Here is a 16,213-nt window from a genome sequence, read left to right as displayed (position 1 = left end):
CGTGTCAAACAAAAGTTGCATTTCATAAATCAAGTAGGCGACCTATCCACTACAACTAGCCTGACAGGTCACTTAGAAAAAGTTTTGTTCGCTTTACATCTACGGACCCAAAAATTGTAAATAGGCTAATCCCTGAAATTGCAATGTGGAAGGATTTTTATTTTTTTTGCTGTTAAACCATGAATACATTTTTCAGGCTGTTTGAAAGGTGAGATATCCCAGTGAGTTACAAAGGAACAGTGTTTTCAAATATGCCATTACTGCCCAGGCAGGTATGTTACCTGCATGGAGTAAGAAGGGGTGTGGACATCAGACACGGGAGGGGCATGAACATGCAGTGGTCTTAAGCTCACAATTACTGTTTTGCTGCAGTTGGTAGACACAATAGTGGCTTAGCCTGTCACTCAAGACAAAGAGCAAGTGTTTGTTTGTTACTCCCTGTATATGAGTCCGTGTGAATGTGTGTGCAGATGTATTCGTAATAAGTGTATGTGGGCTGTGTCTAATCCTCTTTATGACCATTGTTTACTGTCTATATCTCCGCAATACAGTTGACCTGCAATATAACCAGACAGGATGGCAGGTGTTGGGAGTTAGGCAATGTTTAGGTAGAGATCCAATATGAGTCAGCAGACTATCCATTCATCAAGTAGTTCCAGAGTCTTGTAGCAAGGTCTTCCACACTTCCACCCTTCCCTGACGTGTGGGGTCGGGAGGTGTTCCTGGGGTGACCCCAGGCGGGTGTCTGACAGGGGCCAGGGGTGTTGCACAAGGCAGGGGATGTCACGGGCTATGGTTGGATAACACAGAAGCCTCCGATGGCAGTTAGCAACTTAACCGGTGCATTCTTCCGTAGCAGCGGAGGCTCGGTATCCATCCCGCTAAGTCTCTCCTTCGATCTTCTCCCTCCCTCTCTTTAATGCACAATGTCCCTCTCAATGCTTCTCTTAATATGACAACTGGGTATTAGGGGAAGGAAAGTGGGCTTATCTTGATGAATATGCATGTAAGTGTACACTCAATACCATATACACACAGTTCAATATCCAGCTGTAGGGCCCTGGAATTAAGCACTGAATAGTTGGTTAAATGTATCTGTTCTGGTTCGAATGGATTTCTGTTAACATGCATGGTTACGGTTTTGAACACGTAGGCCTACTGACCTCATGTGAACTGTATCATCGGAGCAGAGTATAGCATTATATACATCATTGCTGTAATGCTTTACATTACATTTAAGGGATGTAGCTTAATGTTTGGAGCATTTGACAGCAGATCAAGAGATTGCATGTTCAAATCCTCCTCTGTGTGTCACTTTGGATGAAAGCGTCTCCTACATTAATACATTATTATAAATGTATACAATTGGACATGACAAATAAAAGAGAGGAGTAAAAACACTTAATCCGCTAGCATTGCGCTCCAGGACTCTATTGCATTCTTCAGCGCAGTTGGTAAATCGCTTTTCTGGAATGTGCCATCAAATTGCTCACGTCTCGACACACAAGTGGACCCAACAGGGTCGCGGAGTCAAATAACATGGAATGGGGTTCTATGGAGCCTTGCATGGTTTGAGGTCTGAAAATGCGCTGATGTCACGCACACCACTACAACCATATCCTGATTCAGATAGATCAGTCACAGGCCACGCTTCAATGAATTAACCCAAGTTAACTAAGAGCGTCGTTTTCTGTCCTTAAATGTTCGGTCAGCCACCATTTTAAGTTCCAAGTCATGGCTCTTTGGTGCCTCCCATCTGTTTGTATCATACAATAATATCATAATTATGAAGGAAATCTCATGATCCCAATCTAAATATTGTGTGAGGTTCGGCAGCACTTTGACATTTTTTCCTGCTACTGGGGGAGGTGGGGGCGGAAGTGTTTGTTTGGAGGTATTTACCGACGCTGGCATTTCTGTTTGTCAATTTTCTTTATGAGGCGCTGATGTCTGTCAGAATGATCCCAGACGACGGCTAGGTGTAACAGCCTAATGTTTGCTTGAACAACAGAGAAGATCATTTCCTTTCCGATCCATCCTCCCACAATGGAGTCAATCAATTCAACAGTGCCTCTATTCTCATATTCATAGCGTTATGGATGCTAGCGTGGCTGCTCTCTACTGGCGCCTTAGTCAGTCAGTTTTTTTAATCTTAATCTTATATTTTAGTATTTTACAAATACTGTAGGTTTCATAATAGTGCTGTATAACACAATCGAACTTCATGTTATCTTTAAAAAAAGCTAATGTGCTTTGTGCTCATGTAGACGTAGGCTGTAGGCTATAGAGGAAGAAACTGAGCCTTGAAGCAAGTTTCAAGTTTTTATTGTCGGTTGTCGGAGCATTGTTTTACACATGTTAGGGCCCATATTAGACAGAAATCTGTGAGGTGGTATGAAACGGGTCGAAAATATGGCTAATCTTTTCAAACACGAATGCAAACTGAAACAGCTACTCCTCAGTTAAACAATAGCCTACCGAACATCTCAAGAAGTTAAGGATGTTCACTCACAACCACGCAAAAAATCAGAGCGAGACTCAAGGCTTTCAACATGGCCGTTTTCCCACAGTGGAGAGCCAGACAGACACTTGTCCCTAAGAAGAAATAGTCTTATAAATCTGAAGGCGTGTGCTCTTCCAACGTTTAAAGATGACGAAGGGGGCCAAGTCACACAAGCACCTGTCACAACTCATCTGCTCTCGCCTCCTCTCTTCTGATGTCTCTTGCCCCATTCTCTTCTCAGCTCTCTCTTTTGATGTCTCTCTCTCTCGTGTCTGCCTACCCTTGCCCCGTTCTCTTCCCAGCTCTCTCTTTCTTGGACCGAGAAAAAGACGAGAAGAGAGTAAAAAAAACTGGAGCTTTGAATCTCTGATTGATGACACACAGAGCCGGGAGAGGAGAGAGAGGGGAGGCACTGGTTCATTTTCCATTTTAAATAAAGATGGAAAAGCCGAGAAACTGCCAAGGGTTTTAATTTGATCTGAATGGAACTTCAATAAAGCAAATTCCTGGACAGCTATTTCAGTTCATCATTAGGAGGCATTCCCAAACCAACCTTTTGTCTTGGGGCTTGACAGGCCGCAACTGTTATTTTAGCCTGCCATGGTGCTCTATATTAAATCAATATATAATATTACCAAGGTGAAATATTAGCCTGAACTCATGAAACCGATATTATTTAACCCCCTGGTGACATCAAACCATTTGTCACCTAATGACAAAACACTGACTGATTCATCTGCCTTCTCAAATAATTTTTTTTTTAAAATGTCACACAGTACTGAGGAAATAATACAATAATTGAGTCAGAATTTGTATTTATTTAGAAAGTCCTCATCTTGGTTGCAAAGTATTTTAAACAGTGATTATGACTATTTAGTTAATGACACAGCTGGCGTCTTTAGCTCAGTGTTGTAATGTGTAGTTTGTCCTCGACTGACAGCTTGGAGGTGGTGATCATGGTGTTATTGCTACTGACGACTGATGTGTTTCTGCCACCTAGTGGCGAACAACAAACAACTCCTTCACACAACTGGAAAATGGATTTGGTCTATGATGCCAACAGACAAAGCGATCACAATTTGACACAAAACACTCAATAAACACATTTAGGTGTGGCCATGCATATGTAATCCTTGTAAATGTGAATGAATTATGGCTAAATTAAATCTGCAAAGTGACATAAATACAGCATCTAGCATGGTAAGATGCTCCAACGAACTTCATCTTTGCCCAGAATGCTGGAGAGCAGCTCCATCACAGTTTCACAACTGTTCGGATGCTTCGAAAAAATGATTTAGAGAAAACTTTTACAATGTGCAGTTTATTTTGAATTTAAGCTATTGTAAGCTGAAACTTGGTTAAAATAATACTGTTACACAAAATCATTATTTGACATGTACAAGACATGAAGGTAAAGGAGATCTCACCTTTTCCCACTGGTTAGGAGGTCAAATGCTTCGTTGATTTGGTCTAGGTTCACAGTGTGAGTCACAAACTCATCCAGCTTGAGTTTCTTGTTCATGTAGTCATCCACCAGTTTAGGGACACTCTCCACACTCTTCCAGCCTGGAGCAGTTGTGTTCATGGTTTGACATACTCTTCAATCAAACAGATGCTTTTCATATAAAATTATCAGAAACAATCCTTCAAATACATCTCAAATGGATTATATTTAATAAAATGTTGAAATCCATGTGAAATACAAAGATTTCACTAATTCACAAAATCATTTGTTGAACCATTAGTTTACTGTTTATCTTAGTCCAGTCCGGGCATAACTAAGTGTGCCCGTAAAAAAATCATCAGAGCATCTATTATTCAGCTACCTCACTGACCTCCAAAGTAAGTTCCCTTCAGGGTGCGTCCCAGCAGGAGGTCTTCCACCACCAGACTCATCTCCTCCGTCTCAGTCCAGCCCACGATGACGCACACGCCCAAAGCATCCTTCGTAGCCTCGAGAGCAGCCCTCTGGGAGAGAGAGCAGACAGTCTATGAGAGAGCAGACACTCTAGGAGAGAGAGCAGACAGTCTAGGAGAGAGCAGACCTCTGGGAGAGAGAGAGCAGACAGTCTAGGAGAGAGCAGCCCTCTGGGAGAGAGAGCAGACAGTCTAGGAGAGAGCAGCCTTCTGGGAGAGAGAGCAGGCAGTCTAGGAGAGAGCAGACAGTCTAGGAGAGAGCAGACAGTCTAGGAGAGAGCAGACAGTCTAGGAAAGAGCAGCCCTCTGGGAGAGAGAGCAGACAGTCTATGAGAGAGCAGACACTCTAGGAGAGAGAGCAGACAGTCTAGGAGAGAGAGAGCAGACAGTCTAGGAGAGAGCAGCCCTCTGGGAGAGAGAGCAGACAGTCTAGGAGAGAGCAGACCTCTGGGAGAGAGAGAGCAGACAGTCTAGGAGAGAGCAGCCCTCTGGGAGAGAGAGCAGGCAGTCTAGGAGAGAGCAGACAGTCTAGGAGAGAGCAGACAGTCTAGGAAAGAGCAGCCCTCTGGGAGAGAGAGCAGACAGTCTAGGAGAGAGCAGCCCTCTGGGTGAGAGAGCAGACAGTCTAGGAGAGAGCAGCCCTCTGGGAGAGAGAGCAGACAGTCTAGGAGAGAGCAGCCCTCTGGGAGAGAGAGCAGACAGTCTAGGAGAGAGCAGACCTCTGGGAGAGAGAGAGCAGACAGTCTAGGAGAGAGCAGCCCTCTGGGAGAGAGAGCAGACAGTCTAGGAGAGAGCAGCCCTCTGGGTGAGAGAGCAGACAGTCTAGGAGAGAGCAGCCCTCTGGGAGAGAGAGCAGACAGTCTAGGAGAGAGCAGACCTCTGGGTGAGAGAGCAGACAGTCTAGGAGAGAGCAGCCCTCTGGGAGAGAGAGCAGACAGTCTAGGAGAGAGCAGACCTCTGGGAGAGAGAGAGCAGACAGACTAGGAGAGAGCAGCCCTCTGGGAGAGAGAGCAGACAGTCTAGGAGAGAGCAGACCTCTGGGAGAGAGAGAGCAGACAGTCTAGGAGAGAGCAGCCCTCTGGGAGAGAGAGCAGACAGTCTGACGTTCTACATCACAGACCAGCTAATGATAAGAATCAGGTGTGCTACATTAGGTTAGGAGTGAAAACATGCTTCATATCATTCTTTTTCAAATAGTTTCAGATCAGGGTAGAGAGCCGTGGTGGAGAGAGCCCTGGTGGAGCCTAGGAGAGGTTTCCTGTACCATGACGGTGACGTTCCCAACACACTCCAGTGCGTAGTCCACCCCTCCATCAGTCATCTCCACCAGCACCTCCTGGATGGGCCTGCTGTGGTCCTTAGGGTTCACAAACTCAGTGGCTCCAAACTCCTTGGCTTTCTCAAACTTGTCAGGGTTGATGTCCACTCCGATGATCCTGGTTGCTCCGGCAACCTTGCAGCCCATCACCGTAGCGAGACCCACAGCCCCCAAGCCAATCACTGCACAGGTTGACCCAGGTTCAACCTTAGGGGCGGAAAAGGCAGGTGTAGGTTCAGGAGTGGATAGAAGCATTACCTGGTATATCCCAAGAGACCAGTGCTACCAGCCCCACCAGTAATTAGCAACAGGGCAAGGCTAATCTTAGCAAATAGGGTGATAAAAATGCTTGTCCACACCCATGTTCAGACACACTCCTACACAGCTGGGATGAGGGACTCATATGCCGACCATGAGACATCTGGTCTAATATGAAACTACATTAAAGTGATCCTAAACCGTAGGTGCACATTGTGAACGTGTGAAAGGCGTGCGTCTACCTTAGCAGTGTTGAGAGCTGCGCCGTAGCCGGTGGATACGCCACAGCCCAGCAGACACACCGTGTCCAGCGGAGCGTCCTCTCTGATCTTGGTGACGGAGGTGTCAGCCACCACTGTGTACTGGCAGAACGAGCTGACTCCTATGAATTGGTACACCTGCTGGCCTTTACAGGATATCCTGCTTGTGCCGTCTGCTAGAACGCCCATCTGGGTGTTTTGCCTGTTGGGAGAGGTCAGATAAAGAAGTGTGATTTAAGCAGGAGAAAAGTGGGGACAGGTGCAGCTCAGTGATGGATAAGAGTGTCTGCTAAAAGACTATTAGTAACTTTCAGATCATTAATAATCTATCTTGGGAAGACAAGCCAAGCGAGATGTTACCAGTTCTTTTTGCACAGGTTCGTTTTTGGACTGAGACAGCGTTCACACACTCCACACTGCGGTAGGAACAGCGGAATCACTTTGTCCCCTGTGGAAACACAAAAGGCAGCTAGAATAAAGCACGGTTAATACACACTACTAACCCACAGGCCGTGTGTTCACATGCCCGCTGAAGGCCATACTGCTGTCAGCTACCTGGTGAGAACTTGGTGACTCCCTCCCCAATACTCTCGACGACTCCTGCTCCCTCGTGACCCAGGACCAGGGGGAACGGTCTGGGGTGCATCCCCTTGCCGGCCTCATACAGGTACGCCCAGTCAGTATGACACACCCCACTGGCCGATATCTGTTAGGAGGAACACTGGGTGATCAAAGGATAAAGTGGGACTCGAGCGTATTCTTCTGTAAAGGCAGGAGAGACTTCTGTGTGTGTGGATAGATAGATCTCGAGAACCGCGCACCTTATGAAGTTGACTTATGAAGACAGAATATTGCTCAGGACCCAAGTAACCATTGTGAGTGTTTTACTTTAGCAACATTCACCCCGATTAGTGCCCACTTAGTAATATACAACTCAATTCACTTCCTTGATCCAGAAGGAAATTATAATATTTATTGTGCTTCTTGTATTGGCCTACTGGAAACGTGTGTATTCACATAACGGGGGCCAAATATTCCATTCCAAAACGGTGTTCTTGAGACATGAATCAAGCCAACTTGTGACAGGCTTGTCTCTCATTTGATGCAAACGTTGCCTATTTGTACTCTTTTTTCGAAAAATTCTGAAACAAAAAGTTTCTGAAAGGTTTAATTGTTTTTGAAAATAAATTTAAATAAGTTTGCAACTAATCTCTATGAAACCTTTTTTCAGAAACATCTCAATCTTTCCAAACTTTCTTTAGTCAGTGATTCAACTTTTACCAGTCTTTTACAACATGAGTATCTGTACTTCTACTTGAATGAAGGATGTGTATACTTCGGCCATCTCTGCTTGTTGGTTGTACCTTAATACGCACTTCATGATCTTTGGGTGGGGCCACTTCCACATCCTCGATACAGAGTGGCTTTCCAGGTTCCCAAGCAACAGCTGCCTTACACTTGATGACCTGAGTAGACAGTATGCTTTGGACTGGATCGGGCAACAAACAAATCTGAAAGCCTGGGTGACTAATTACTGACCACCCAGAAGTGGCTACACAGTGTCACACCATACAATACAATCTTACCTGTCCCTTAGTCATGACAAAGAAAGTTGTAGTACCCGCTAAAACAGTGCAAGTCTTTTGGCAATGCTAGGCTACACAAACTACAAACTGTCCTTGCTTGTTAAGTACACATATCGTGTTTATTTATTTTTAGGGGGGCAGTACATAAAGCGTTGTGGTGACGTAAATGTGTATAGTTTACGACAGGACCCACATTTCTATTTACGGCACCGTGTTGACCACATGTGCAGCGTGGTGCTGGAGACGTCGCTGGTAACCGTCCTCCACAGTTTTTGAATAAGGTACTTTTCAGTTTATTCGTTAATATATTGTTTGACTTTCTTTGTAAGCATCTAATATGATCCAATAACTTGCTGCATACATTTTATAATATACACTTAGTCTGCAAGAAAACGGTCAATTATTTATACTAGTACCGTTGGCTAACGACAGATAGCTAGCTAGTATACATTCCACCTACTACTAAATTGGCTAACTATAGTCTACTAGCTAATCAACCAGTTTGTAATATAAGAAACTCTTCTCGGATTATATCGAACTCGAGTATTATAAATGAAACGCATACTTAATCTGCAATCATCAACTTGTCAACGTTTACTGCTGATAGCGAGCAAGTTTAGAAGGTAGCTGACTATGTAGTTCAGGCGACCAAATTAGCCGATACATCTTTCACTGTATTAGCCAAGTAGATGACTTAACCTAATAACCAGATAGTCATATATAGTTAACTATAAAGTGTCTATAGTCAGAGGAAAAGCTGTAAAAGTCGCTTCTGCAGAATTAAATCATTAGGTTGAATATAATGTTATATGGTTATCACATCTATACACAACCTTTACTACCCCGTTTTTCAGAAACTGCATAAGAGATGTCTTTCCGAGGTGGTGGTGGAAGAGGGGGTCGAGGTGGAGGTGGTGGATTCAACCGAGGTGGAGGTGGCAGAGGAGGGGGAGGATACGGTGGAGGATTCGGTGGACGAGGTGGTGGTGGTGGATTCCGTGGCGGCGGAAGAGGTGGCTTCAGACAGCAGGACTATGGTCCTCCTGAATACGTTGTTGGTAAGATGTTACTGGCCTAGTTAACTATCTAGCTACATGTTGATTTGCGGTACATATCGATTGTTGTGTACCATCCATTCAGTGTTAACTCTCTTGTTTATGTCTTGCAGCACTTGGAGAGTTTGTGCACCCATGTGAAGATGACATTGTTTGCAAGTGTGTGACCGAGGAAAACAAAGTACCCTACTTCAACGCTCCAGTTTATCTGGAAAACAAGGAACAGATTGGGAAGGTGGATGAAATCTTTGGCCAGCTGCGTGACTTTGTATCCTTGCCCAACACTACTTGTATGATGTTTTTGGTTGTTGTTCATATATGAAAGTGAAGAAGTGGATCATATTTAACTGAAGTTTATAGACTCCTTAACCCAACGTTGCAGTATTTCTCTGTCAAACTTTCGGATAATATGAAGGCATCGTCGTTCAAGAAACTTCAAAAGGTAAACAATTTTTTTTGTGAGGTCTTATACGTGTCTTTTGTCAGTCATCTCTGTGAGTTTGCTAAAGCTGTGAGGATTTGTCAGTAAATGCCATATTCCTCCCACAGTTCTACATAGACCCCATGAAACTGCTACCCCTCCAGAGGTTCCTACCCAGGCCCCCAGGAGAGAAGGGGCCTCCCAGGGGAGGCAGAGGGGGCCGAGGTGGAGGCAGAGGTGGAGGCCGTGGAGGTAAGTACATTACATGTTTCGAATGCTCTTCACACATCTTAATTGTATGTCGATGTCACTTTGTAGTGCGTGTGGAGGGATTTTCATTCCTACAAGTCATTTAACCGTGTGTTTTTTTTCTCTTAAGGTGGTTTCCGTGGCGGCAGGGGAGGAGGTGGGTTTGGCGGCGGAGGATTTGGCGGTCGGGGGGGCGGAGGAAGAGGAGGAGGGTTCAGGGGAGGGAGTCGAGGTGGAGGAGGACGAGGATTCAGAGGTACGTTGTGTGTGTACATTATTGAGTGTGGTACGTGTGTATGTGTGCGTGCTGAGATGTCTTGAAAACAGTACGCACTTGGTGCAAGTTATCATGTTGAGACTGGATCATTTGATTTGACTGTGTTCTTGTCTAGGTGGAAGATGATCAAGACTCCAGTTGGGCCTCATGGGTTCTCTCTACCGTCTGGTGCTGCGGTGCACTGCCAGTGCCTGGCTCTGTTGGACTGGAGTTACGGAAATGGACACCAGTATCGTTTTCTGTTGCTCCACTTCCAATAGTTTTGTTTATTTTTATTGTGTACCTATTTGGATGACTAATGTTGGTGGTTTTATTTGCTGAACCCTAGCTGCATACAGGTGTTTCCCTGGAATACAGACTTTTGATTTAGCTTCTCTGATGCCAACACGGGTTGTGATGAACTTGATATTTTCTGTCACAGAGTCTCGGAAGTGACTTGCTGACTTTCATTTCAACGCAAGTTATGGAATCCTACATGTATTCTCAAAACGTGTCAAGATACAAGGTGATGAGGATCATAAAGGTTATTTTCATGTTTTTCCATATAATTCAAGATGTTTTATAATAACTGAAAAAAGTCGCTGTTGCAGAGTGCTGTTACTTTTTGTAAAGAAAAGCCTTTGAATAAACAGTTCTGAAGACCATTGTTTTTAAAGATGCTTGTACTTGTGGTCAATATTTATGTAAAACATGGGTAACTCCATTACAGGTCTTATTATAAAAATGGGTTTTCCCAATTTTTGGTTGATTCAAAGATCATTATTTAGCAGTAATAATGGTGGAACCGCCTGCATTGGTTGGTAGTAATGGGTAAGATTGCATGTTCCAAAATATACTGCCCACGCTGTAGTGGATAGTACCCAGTTCCAAAACAAATCCCTTCTGGTACAGAGTCTGTAAATATCTAATAAGGTACTCGTTAATAGTTGATGGGGACCACCACCTTTCTCATGGAAGCTGAACAGTCCTGCTGGACAACTGCCACGGGCGGTCTACACTACGCCGTGTTCAGGGGTACAGTCCTCCTGAAAGTTACGTGACTCCCACCGAAATTAAATGGGGGGGGGGGGGGGAATTCGCCTCAAAATGTACATTGACCCTGGTTCTGGTTGACGGCAAACTAGCTACTAAAATGTGTACAGTCATCGTTGCTTGCAGCCTGGCATAATACTGTGGCGTAACTGGGAACGTCTACACCAGATGGTGCTATGACCGCGATATGTTCTCTGGGCATTCCCTGTTCTCTTTCTTCTGCCGTTTTTGATTGGTCTATTTCAGAGCCACTTCTTTTGCACGTTCACACCCCTTCCTCTTGTGTCTGAAGAAAGAATGGAGACAGCAGGAAAAGTAAGTTGCCGGCTATATATCAGAAATACGCGGATTACTCTATTTGCAATGATTGCTAACACCGTGTGCTCTTATCACTACTTCGGATTCACGTTTCAACTTAGTAACGGTTTAGTTATTTTGCATTCATTCGCTCTTACCGTTGACATGCACCTAGTGCCCTATCACCGATATATCCTACAGTTGGCTAGCGAGATTGTACAGCTTTGGTTTTCAAATTCTACGACGACGACGACGACGACGACAAAGTAACATTGTAGCAGTTTCTGCAGTTTTACATCTAATTAAGTTAATTAACACTATTGGCAATAAGTAACCAAACCGTTTGCGTCAAAAGCGCTATCAAGAGTTGGCTAACTGAAATCAGTACTGACATTATGTGTAGACCCACATGCTTAAACTGGGTGTGGAGAAAATCTCCATTCCAAAGTGCACGAATAACCTATCCAATGTTCGGGTGTGTGCACTTTATAAGAGTTTATCCTACTATCCGTGTTTTAGGTGATCAAGTGCAAGGCGGCTGTAGCCTGGGAGGTAGGGAAACCTCTATCCATCGAGGAGGTTGAGGTGGCTCCACCCAAGTCCCATGAAATACGCATCAAGGTAAACCACCCCAACCCTCCTGAAAACGTCTCACTTTGGTGCGACTTTACCCGGCCCCTTCTCCGCCTGTAGGAAGCGGTGTTGTACTCTACGACCACGGATAAGATTTAGAGGACCAGCTGCAACCAAGCAATCTTTGGAATGTGTTCAACAGTCTGTTTGGTAAACTGCTGAGAAACTCAATGTAGCTGTACTAACTCGGTTATGTGTTACCAAGTTCAAGTCTTTTATTTGTCAGGTGCACAGAACAACACAAGGTTAGACTGGGCACTGAAATTCTTAAGACAAGACAACGCAGACAAGACAGCTTCTACCAAGACAAGCTAAGACAAGACAGCTTCTACTAACTGAAGAAGCTAATCTCTTTAGGTGTTGGCTCTGCTTTCATTTCAAAATATTTTTACAACCTTGAGAACTTTTTCTTCTCGAGAGAGTGAACTACTAGGTTATCTACCAGAGTTGACCAACACAGATAACCTAGCCATCTGAAAAGACAAAGATCTGTTCAGGATCATATAAACGTAGTTTAAAGCCAAAAGGGTCAGACAAAGGCCAGTGTAATGACGGACACCTTCTCGTCAATCACTGCTACTAATATTTTCTGTTCTGCGCTGTTGCTTTACTACATATAAAGGCATCCGTGGGTCTCCTGAAAGGCGCTATGTGGATTAAAGTTATTGTTGTGTGTTCCTCAGATCTTTGCCACAGGTGTGTGTCACACTGACTCCTACACGCTGAGTGGCAGTGACCCCGAGGGCCTGTTCCCTGTCATCTTGGGGCATGAGGGTGCCGGCACGGTCGAGAGCGTCGGAGAGGGTGTCACCAAGTTCAAACCAGGTGAGGAAATAACGTGAGTTGTTAAAACTCATCAGGAAACATCTAAAGATGGTAATAAGCAGAAGGGAGCTTAAAGTTGCACTTTTTAAACAATCCCATCTTTTTTCAGGCGATGCTGTGATCCCACTGTATGTGCCCCAGTGTGGTGAATGCAAATTTTGCAAAAACCCCAAGACCAACCTTTGCCAGAAAATCAGGTAGAAAAAAACACACACAAGCTTGTAGATGTCAACACCCAATCAATCGAACGTTCCCAGACATCAGCCAAAAGAATGCAAAGAAATCTGTGTTTACATCACAACTGATTGGAGCTGTGCTTCCTCCACCACACCTTCTGCCCCAGGATCACCCAGGGGCAGGGCCTGATGCCCGACGGCACCTCCCGCTTCTCCTGCAAGGGCAAGCAGCTATTCCACTTCATGGGCTGCAGCTCTTTCTCAGAGTACACGGTGGTGGCCGACATCTCTGTGGCCAAGGTGGACCAGAAGGCCCCCCTGGACAAGGTCTGTCTGCTTGGCTGTGGCATCTCCACAGGCTACGGTGCTGCTCTCAACACTGCTAAGGTGGGTCAAAGGTCATATCGTGTCTGGCTGCAAGCGATAGTACCCAACCTAGTGTTTCCCACACCTACACTAATTTGTGGCGGTGAGCCACAGAATGAACACCGGCCGCCACATATTGCATTTCGTTATTATTTTTAAAATGTTTTAACGCAATCTAAAATACGCAGCGTATTCGTTCAGCTGCATTTCCTTTCCCTGCTCTCCCTCCAACTCTCTCACTCACGCATCTCTCTCACATACACTCAGTCACAACGTCAGCACACGTTAGCAACGACGTTATGGGACATCAGCGAGCCTTCAGCATTAGTACTGTAGCGCAGTCTAGTAAAGTTGAGGTTACTTTTCGCTAGGTACCTACGAACATGTCTATTTAATCTGCTAGACAAGTGGGTTCCCCATCGTTCTTTTGATGAGCTGTCTCATGAGCACTACTTACCCGGCGTCATGGAGCTTACCAGCTAAATAGTTATTTACTAGCACTAGCGTTGCTACCTGCATATATGCAGAAATTGTTTACAATATTTTCAGGCTTCAACCAGTGCTGCTCAAGCAGAAAGACGGGGTCAGGGAGAGAAAGAGAGATTCTTTAGGCATTGAAGAAAGAGTAGGAGAGGAGGACAGCATCCAACATAGGTAATATATAATTAATTAAAAAAAAAAAACTTCTGTGTAAAGACCCCCCCCCCACCAACGAAGCCGCCCCACCACAAATTGCTTTCTTATCTGTGGGAAACACTGCCAACCCATTGTGTATGTGTGTCAATACAGCATGAAATGCTGTGTATCTGGTGCTAACTAGGGTACAAAGAAAAGGCAGTACTCTTTGGTTGTCGTAGGGGTTTTGATGTGTCATATCCTGTTTAGGTTGAGCCTGGGTCCATCTGTGCCGTTTTCGGCCTCGGCGCTGTGGGAATGGCTGTCATTATGGGCTGCCAGGTTGCTGGAGCAACCAGGATCATCGGAGTGGACATTGACCCTAACAAGTTTGAGAAAGCCAAAGAGTTTGGAGCCACTGAGTTTGTGAACCCTAAGGACCACAGCAGGCCCATCCAGGAGGTGCTGGTGGAGATGACTGACGGAGGGGTGGACTACTCGTTCGAGTGCATCGGCAATGTTGGCCTCATGGTAAGCATGAAGTCGTCAAGTGAACGACTCCTGGTTTGTGTACGCTCACCGTGCCAGCCGACACAACATTAGGTTTTCTCAGGGCCTCCTTATGTAACATGGCTGTCGCTCCATCCCAGCCCACCAGAGGGCACTGTTGCCAAGGAAGAGAGTTGTTGCTTGATGGAAGTGGGGGAGCCATGCTTTATAAGTGCTCAGTGGTGTTGTTGTTCCAGAGAGCTGCCCTGGAGGCGTGTCATAAAGGCTGGGGAGAGAGTGTGATCATTGGGGTGGCGGCGGCGGGCCAGGAGATCTCCACACGCCCCTTCCAGCTGGTGACTGGGAGAGTCTGGAGGGGAACAGCCTTCGGAGGTAAATAGACAGGTTTAAAGAACCTTTCACCTTTATATACACAGACGCATTAGTATACTCTATACATGTACATACATAGGATATAATGATGATGTATATGTGCATACACTGTAAATGCAGCTTCCCCTTCTGGAACCATAAAGCACCATAAAGTACTATAATCAGGGTTGACACATGATAAGCAAAACTCACACACGACACGCATTGGGTCAGATGTACCTGAGTGTTAATGGGTTGGGGAGGGACAGTGGTTGATGATTGACACTGTCTCTGCTTCCTGTATCAGGCTGGAAGAGTGTAGAGAGCGTGCCCAAGCTAGTGGAGGACTACATGAAGAAGAAGCTGAAAGTGGATGAGTTTGTGAGCCACAATCTTCCGTTTGAGCAGATCAATGAGGCCTTTGACCTGATGCATTCTGGGACAAGGTAAGTCGGGATTCCTCGATGTATCATGACTGCTACGAAAAACGAAAATTTTCAAGTGTTTAGGGGAACCCTCATTTTGCTTTTCCTTAACAGCATCCGCACTGTGCTGAAGTTCTGAGGAGCCGTTCTACAAAGGCTTCCCGCCCTCCTCCTGCCTTGATCACAATCACAGGTCTAGCACTTAATCTTCTGCACTTAATGTGAGCTATCTGTTTCATAAGTTAGACTGCAAGTGTAGAATTTCAACTGAACTTTCAACTTCAATCAATAAAATTTGTTAGAAAAGTGTTTTTGTCTTTGTAATGGTTTCCACTGCAGTGGTGTGCTTCATATGATGCATAGCATATCACAACAGTCTGCTTTCAGAAATATGCTTCATGATAAATGACTGCACCTCATCTATTATTAAAACATTGAATCTGTTTAAATATTACTCCTGTTATGCATGATTAATGATGAAACTACCAGTTTTCAATGCCTGTCCAGTTCGGCCATGGATTATTTTATAAATCAAGGTTTATTTGTGCTTAGACATGTGTAAACCTAGCATATGGAACTGAACCATAAAGCACCCCCACCCCACCCCCATATTCAAATCTGGTCCAAATATCCCACCCCAATATATTGATATAAAAATATAAATGTGCTACGGTAGACAGGCAACCACGCACGCTGTCCAAAATTATAATAAAAAATGTAATTTTTCAACCCCCCATTGTTGACTCCATGGCTACGGGCTTACCTTAAAGTGTGTTAATAGTGACATGGTTAAATTCAAATGCACTTGTACATGATCGCAGAATACTGCCATAGTATTAACTCAAACACCTCCACTCACTCAGTCCTCTTGACGCCACTTACACCTGTATTATCTATCTACATACGTTCAAGACTAAAGGTCAAATTAGGCACGATTTACAGCAGGGGTGGGGACCTCGGGCATCATTTGGTCCGGCCCGCCATGGCACTGCAGGAACCATATTATTAGGTGCATTATTCGTTGGCAGCAGCACTATTTTAATAAGTGGAAGAGGACTGTGCGTACCAATGTACCAAAACAATAGTGGGGAATTCCTTTCTAGCAAAACAAACCCAGAATACGTTGTTGGTTTGGCCTA

General features: G+C 44.8%; 3 protein-coding genes across 3 annotated transcripts; 2 read left to right on the top strand and 1 right to left on the bottom strand.

Annotated features, from left to right (window-relative positions):
* Nucleotides 1–3,301: 3,301 nt before the first annotated feature.
* LOC124468016 (alcohol dehydrogenase class-3-like) lies at nucleotides 3,302–7,991 on the bottom strand. The gene is made up of 9 exons (XM_047020574.1): nucleotides 7,843–7,991; nucleotides 7,621–7,722; nucleotides 6,812–6,962; nucleotides 6,617–6,704; nucleotides 6,239–6,458; nucleotides 5,685–5,945; nucleotides 4,339–4,471; nucleotides 3,931–4,069; nucleotides 3,302–3,782 (listed from the first exon to the last, which is right to left on the bottom strand). The coding sequence occupies exons 1-9, from the start codon at nucleotides 7,855–7,857 to the stop codon at nucleotides 3,758–3,760; spliced, it is 1,134 nt and encodes a 377-aa protein (XP_046876530.1). The 5' UTR covers nucleotides 7,858–7,991; the 3' UTR covers nucleotides 3,302–3,757.
* Nucleotides 7,992–8,045: 54 nt separating this feature from the next.
* gar1 (GAR1 homolog, ribonucleoprotein) lies at nucleotides 8,046–10,499 on the top strand. Its single transcript, XM_047020598.1, has 7 exons — nucleotides 8,046–8,123; nucleotides 8,697–8,900; nucleotides 9,011–9,165; nucleotides 9,280–9,339; nucleotides 9,447–9,570; nucleotides 9,698–9,823; nucleotides 9,960–10,499. Exons 2-7 carry the CDS (start codon nucleotides 8,711–8,713, stop codon nucleotides 9,968–9,970), a joined length of 666 nt encoding a protein of 221 aa, XP_046876554.1. The 5' UTR covers nucleotides 8,046–8,123; nucleotides 8,697–8,710; the 3' UTR covers nucleotides 9,971–10,499.
* A 618-nt stretch (nucleotides 10,500–11,117) lies between these two features.
* Nucleotides 11,118–15,381, top strand: adh5 (alcohol dehydrogenase 5). Its single transcript, XM_047020586.1, has 9 exons — nucleotides 11,118–11,191; nucleotides 11,693–11,794; nucleotides 12,490–12,631; nucleotides 12,741–12,828; nucleotides 12,975–13,194; nucleotides 14,059–14,319; nucleotides 14,535–14,670; nucleotides 14,957–15,095; nucleotides 15,189–15,381. Exons 1-9 carry the CDS (start codon nucleotides 11,174–11,176, stop codon nucleotides 15,211–15,213), a joined length of 1,131 nt encoding a protein of 376 aa, XP_046876542.1. The 5' UTR covers nucleotides 11,118–11,173; the 3' UTR covers nucleotides 15,214–15,381.
* The last annotated feature ends 832 nt before the right edge of the window (nucleotides 15,382–16,213 follow it).

Source organism: Hypomesus transpacificus, chromosome 1 (assembly GCF_021917145.1).
Source record: "Hypomesus transpacificus isolate Combined female chromosome 1, fHypTra1, whole genome shotgun sequence".
Lineage (NCBI taxonomy): Eukaryota > Metazoa > Chordata > Actinopteri > Osmeriformes > Osmeridae > Hypomesus > Hypomesus transpacificus.
This window is presented reverse-complemented; position numbering and strand designations above follow the sequence as displayed.